At 55.0% G+C, this 5,784-nt stretch overlaps 1 protein-coding gene across 1 annotated transcript in view; it reads right to left on the reverse strand.

Annotated features, from left to right (window-relative positions):
- The window catches only part of LOC144676882 (tripartite motif-containing protein 46-like), a gene marked incomplete at its 5' end in the record, with an annotated part of 6,378 nt that extends 844 nt beyond the window's left edge, over positions 1–5,534 (reverse strand). Inside the window, 3 exons of the mRNA XM_078537196.1 lie at positions 3,031–3,328; positions 4,667–4,966; positions 5,413–5,534. Coding sequence (XP_078393322.1) covers positions 3,031–3,328; positions 4,667–4,966; positions 5,413–5,534 — 720 coding nt within the window. The remainder of the gene's footprint in view (positions 1–3,030; positions 3,329–4,666; positions 4,967–5,412) is intronic.
- Positions 5,535–5,784: the final 250 nt, after the last annotated feature.

A 5,784-nucleotide genomic window follows, 5' to 3' on the forward strand; every position in this document is an offset into this window, starting at 1 on the left:
TTAAATAGACTCTGTCAATTGCTGTCGCACAACATTTAAATAGACTGAAGGCTGTTTGCTAAAAGTGCACCATTTAAGTAGACTCTGTAGACTGTTTGCTGTAGTGCACTATTTAAATAGACTCTGTAAACTGTTTGCTATAGTGCACTGTTTAAATAGATTCTGTAGATTGTTTGCTGTAGAGTGCAGTTTAAAAAAGCTCTGTAGACTGTTTGCTGTACTGAATTGTTTGAATAGAATCTGTCGGCTATTTGCTGTCGCTTACAGTTTGAATAGGCTTTAGGCTGTTTGTTGTGGAATACTGTTTAAATAGACTCTCAATTGCTGTAGTGTGACATTTAAATAGACTCTGTAGGCTGTTTGCTAAATGCACCATTTAAATAGACTCTGTAGACTGTTTACTGTAGTGCACTGTTTAAATAGATTCTGTAGACTGTTTGCTATAGTACACAGTTTAAATAGATTCTGTAGACTGTTTGCTATAGTACACAGTTTAAATAGACCCTGTAGGCTGTTTGCTATTGTGCACATTTTAAATAGACTCTTTAAATTGTTTGCTGTAGTGCGCAGTTTAAATAGACTCTGTAGGCTGTTTGTTGTAGAGTGCTGTTTAAATAGACATTGTAGATTGTCTATTTAGTTTAAATAGATTCTGTAGGTTGTTTGCTTTAGTACACTGTTTAACTAGACATTGTAGATTGCTGTAGTGTGCAGTTTAAATAGATTCTGTAGGCTGTTCACTCTAATGCACTGTTTAAATAGACTCTGTAGACAGTTTGCTGCAGTTCATACAGACTCTGTTTAAAGTGATTCTGTTAGCTCTAAGTCGTGCCTCCCTCAACATAGCCACTGACACAAAATGGTGTCATTACTCACTCGAAAATTAATTACAATAGGGATCGATTGTCGCTCCCAGTGCCTCAGCAGATGAATGCAACACTTGGTGAGGATCGAGACAGACAGCACGAGTAAAATCCAGCACGATTCCATCTCTGCTGATCATGATCCAGAGCCCTCCGGACCAGCAAGCACCAGGGCAGGGTGCTTAGAGGTGATGCCTTCAGAGGGTGAATATCTTTCACTGACGGGGCATAATCGTAGACTTGGGACGAGGCTGAGGTGCAGAGATTCGAAGTTCAGGGGTTGACTGCTTCCCTTTTCAGAGGTAATGAGTGAGGGGGGGTGGGAGGAGGAGGACCTGGAGACAGAGCCTCATCAAGGCCCAACATGGCTGGTCTTCCTGACCTTTGCCCTTTTGGGTTACCGTCCCTCTTCAACTGGGATTGCTTGGGCACTTGGACGGTGGGAGGAGGGGGGAGGGAGAGGAGAGGTGGAGTGGAGGAGCAAAGGGAGGGCAGGGGGAGAGAGATAGCGAAGGAGGGGAAAGGGAGGAGAGATAGTGGAGGTGTGGGAATGGAAGAGGGGGCAAGACGGAGGGAGTAGGGAAGACGGGGAGAGGGAGGGTAAGGGAAGAACGGAGGAGGTGGAGTGTGAAGGAAGGGAGGGGAGTAAGGGAAGAGGGGGAGAGGGAGGGGAGGAGGGGGAAGGGAGGAGGGGAAGGGAAAGGAGAGAGAGGGGAGGGGAGGGGGAGGGGATGAGTTAGGAGGAGGGGAAGGGGAGGAGGGGAGGGGAGGAGGGGGAGCAGAGGGGTAAGGGAAGAGGGCGAGGGCAAGAGAGGGAGCAGGGGCAGTGGAGGAGGTGAGGGGTAAGGGAGGAGGGAGAGGAGGGCAGGGTGGAGGGAAGGGATGTGGGAGGAGGGAGGGGGAGGCGTTGAGGGAGGTAGTGGGGGGGAAAAGTGGGCTGGTATCAGAGAGGCCTGGAATACAGAGGAGGCCAAACTCACTCAGACTCCCATCCCATCTCCTGGATCCAATGTTCCTGGGCTGGGAGCCCGGGGAGCATAGGAGCCGGCCCTGGGCATCCATCTCCTCCCAACTGGAGGGTCCGCTGAGGGGCCCGGGTCACAAGGACACCAGAAACAGGAGCAGGGAGTAGGCCATTCGGCCCATCGAGCCTGCTCCGCCATTCAACGCGATCGTGGCTGGCCTCGGGCTTCAACTTGAGGGGTAGGCCCCAGATTTAGGCCTCGGGAACAGAAATCCAGCTTCAGACTTGCACCTCCAACCACCACCGCGCCCGCCCCCCCCACCAATCGACACACACACACACACACGATATGAAGGTCCAAGGCCTTCTCCCCCCTGACCAATCCCCACATCGAACCAAAAGATCCCAAACTTTGACGTCTAATCCCTAACTACAGGCCTCATCCACTGGGACTAGGCCCCAGCATGAGGCTAGGCCCTAGAATGGGGCTAGGCCCCAGGCCTCCAGTTGAGTAGCTACGTTGCTTTGTTGTCAATTGAGTAAAGTCGGGGTCGAGGGGGTGAGGACCCACAGAGCGATCGTTCTCTGTAGACCGACAGTGCCAATTCAGGGCCCTGTGGCAGAACAATGGGACAGAGAGAGAGACCCCCTCCGCTGACACCCACAATGTTCACGGGGCAGGGGATGGGGTGGTGGTGGGGGTGGGGGGAGGATGCGACCCCACAAGCCTGAAGGGGCCATCAGCCCCCGATTGGCCAACCCTCCTCCTCGCCCACATTAGAGCTCGTCCCTCAGGGTCATTCCTTGCCGGGGGTGGGGTTCAAAGGTCAGGGTTTCGCCAGCTTGACGTTTATGTGCCGCCGCACCCCCACCCCCCCAACCCCCACCCCCACCCTTCTCAACGTGGGATTTTGGCACCGCTGGCACTGTGCAGTCTACTGGCGTGACCAGGTTGGCTCTCCAGTGGTGCCACTCAGCCAGGCCTAGGGTGGGGGAGGTGGGGGAAGGGCAGGAGGGAGTGAGGAGGAATCCAGCCCACGGAGGTGATTCACGAGTGTGGGGGTGGGTGGGGGGAGAGGCGGCGCCAATGGAATTAATCTCGTGCGGGATGAACGATGGAGGATGGAGGTCCGGCCGCGCCCCAAGACCCCGGTCCGGCGGCCGAATGGGGGTGAAATGGGTGAACAATGGGATGGTCCATACCTGGGGCTGACCACATCCTGGGGCACTTGGAACCACTCGAGGAGTTTGCTCTCAAGCCCGATGCCAACCTTCACCAGGTAGGAGCTGGGGTCGACAGAGCAGGCCCAGTAATGCTTGCCCTGGGTCAGCGCCACGTCACCGATGACCAGGTCAATGGACAGGTGGCAACTGGTCATGATCGGCTCGGCGGCGAAGAGCATGGGGATCCCGGCAACGCTCCGGACAGCCCGCTGGTCCTTGCTGACGATAAGACGGTCCCGGCTAAAGCCCCACTTGTTGTCCAGGAGGAAGTGGAGGACTGGAGGCGGTGAGTTGAGGCGGTGAGGTGAGGGGAGTGTAGTGACGGGTGGGGGGAGGGGGATGAGGAAACAACAGGGAGGGAGCGAGGGGAAAAGAAACAAAAATCATGAGATAAACGGAGACCGATGAGGGAAGGGAGAGCGAGAGCCCAAAGTAAATTCCATCGGAAAAATGGGGGCGGTCAGATGGCAAAAATAGGGAATGATCGAGATTTGAAGACAGACAAAAAAAAAACAGAGAGAGAATCCGTCAGAAACTGGTCGACATTCGAAGGCTCCGGGTGGGGTCAATCTTCTCGTCTTCCAGCGACCCACCGGTTACAAATCGCTCAGCTGGAGATCAGCAGCACCATGTTGGCATCAGCAGCCATTTGGGGACAGTGTAGAGGGAGCTTTACTCTGTATCTAACCCCGTGCTGTACCTGTCCTGGGAGTGTTTGATGGGGACAGTGTAGAGGGAGCTTTACTCTGTATCTAACCCCGTGCTGTACCTGTCCTGGGAGTGTTTGATGGGGACAGTGTAGAGGGAGCTTTACTCTGTATCTAACCCCGTGCTGTACCTGTCCTGGGAGTGTTTGATGGGGACAGTGTAGAGGGAGCTTTACTCTGTATCTAACCCCGTGCTGTACCTGTCCTGGGAGTGTTTGATGGGGACAGTGTAGAGGGAGCTTTACTCTGTATCTAACCCCGTGCTGTACCTGTCCTGGGAGTGTTTGATGGGGACAGTGTAGAGGGAGCTTTACTCTGTATCTAACCCCGTGCTGTACCTGTCCTGGGAGTGTTTGATGGGGACGGTGTAGAGGGAGCTTTACTCTGTATCTAACCCCGTGCTGTACCTGTCCTGGGAGTGTTTGATGGGGACGGTGTAGAGGGAGCTTTACTCTGTATCTAACCCCGTGCTGTACCTGTCCTGGGAGTGTTTGATGGGGACAGTGTAGAGGGAGCTTTACTCTGTATCTAACCCCGTGCTGTACCTGTCCTGGGAGTGTTTGATGGGGACAGTGTAGAGGGAGCTTTACTCTGTATCTAACCCCGTGCTGTACCTGTCCTGGGAGTGTTTGATGGGGACGGTGTAGAGGGAGCTTTACTCTGTATCTAACCCCGTGCTGTACCTGTCCTGGGAGTGTTTGATGGGGACGGTGTAGAGAGAGTGTGAGGGGGTAGAAGGTCAACTGATCGAGAGATGTAATTCTGTCCGTCAGTGTTAAGAGCTGCCAAAACTGGATGCCAGTTATACTTCAGACGGTGGCTGGGATTGAAGACCCGAGAGCCATTTTTTCCCCCTCACCGCCGGTGCTTTGCCCTCTCCGGGTACGGGTAGGGGGCACGGGGCTTACCTGGCGCGGGGGGGCTGCGGAGGTAGATCTCCTCGCTGTACTCTCCGTAACCCGCCTTGTTGAAGCCGCGTACCCTCAGGGCGTAGACCCGGTCCATGTCCAGGTGCCCGACGGCGGTGCCCGTCCCGCGCACCTCCTCGATTCGCTGCCAGCGCCGGGGGCCCTTGGCGGTGTGGTCGGCCTGCCGGAACTCCACCTCATAGTGCCAGGCCGCCGCCGAGTCCTTGGGGAGACGCCAGCAGAGGTAGATCTGGTCGTAGGCGTAGGTCCTCTGGGTGTCAATAACTGGGGCATCGGGCGCTGGGAGGCAAAGGACAGGCCCATCAATCCAACAACAAATGGCATTTATATAGTGCATTGCGCTGTGAAACATCCCTCAGGGCCATTACCAAACAAGGGAAGACCCTGGGACACACAAGGAGGTATTAGGGTCTCATGCAAAGGACGGCACCTCTGTCAGTGTGGCACTCCCCTCAGTACTGGCGCCGCCTTGGGATTACGCGTCTCAAGTCTCTGGACCGGGGACTCGCACCCCCGACCTCTGAACTCAAGAGGTGAGAGTGCGCGACCTCCACCCCCCCTCCTCCCCCACTGCCCTGAGGTGGGTTTGGAACTGGATCCCCCCCATCGGAAACCCCAAGGAGCTCCTCTCGAGTCACCTCCTGCTTTGCGCGGCGGAGCCTTGGGACGACAAGGCTCGTGGTCAGGCCTCGGCTCGCTAGGCCGCACTAGGCCTCTGCACTAACCTGTGGCAAACTGCAGGTTGTTGAGGAGCTTCAGTTCACTGGTGATGTCCAACTGGAAGTGGTTGAAGGACGGATCTGTCGCTGGGGAAAAGTTCTGCAATGATTCCGTGGCTTTTACAATCCTGAAATAAAAATTCAAAGCGGCAGGACAGGTTGGGAGAGCGGCCAATAAAACACACACAGCATCCCGGGCTTCATTGATAGGGGCAGAGAGCACAAGAGCAAGGAGGTTACGTTGAATTTATATGAGGCAGGAGTTCGGCCTCAGCTGGAGTATCGTGTCCAGTTCTGGGCGCCGCGCTTTAGGAAGGATGCGGAGGCTTTGGAGAGGGTGCGGGAAAGATTCACGAGGATGGTTCCACGGGACTGAGG

Source organism: Cetorhinus maximus, unplaced genomic scaffold, assembly GCF_964194155.1.
Source record: "Cetorhinus maximus unplaced genomic scaffold, sCetMax3.hap1.1 HAP1_SCAFFOLD_2044, whole genome shotgun sequence".
In the NCBI taxonomy this organism is placed as follows: domain Eukaryota; kingdom Metazoa; phylum Chordata; class Chondrichthyes; order Lamniformes; family Cetorhinidae; genus Cetorhinus; species Cetorhinus maximus.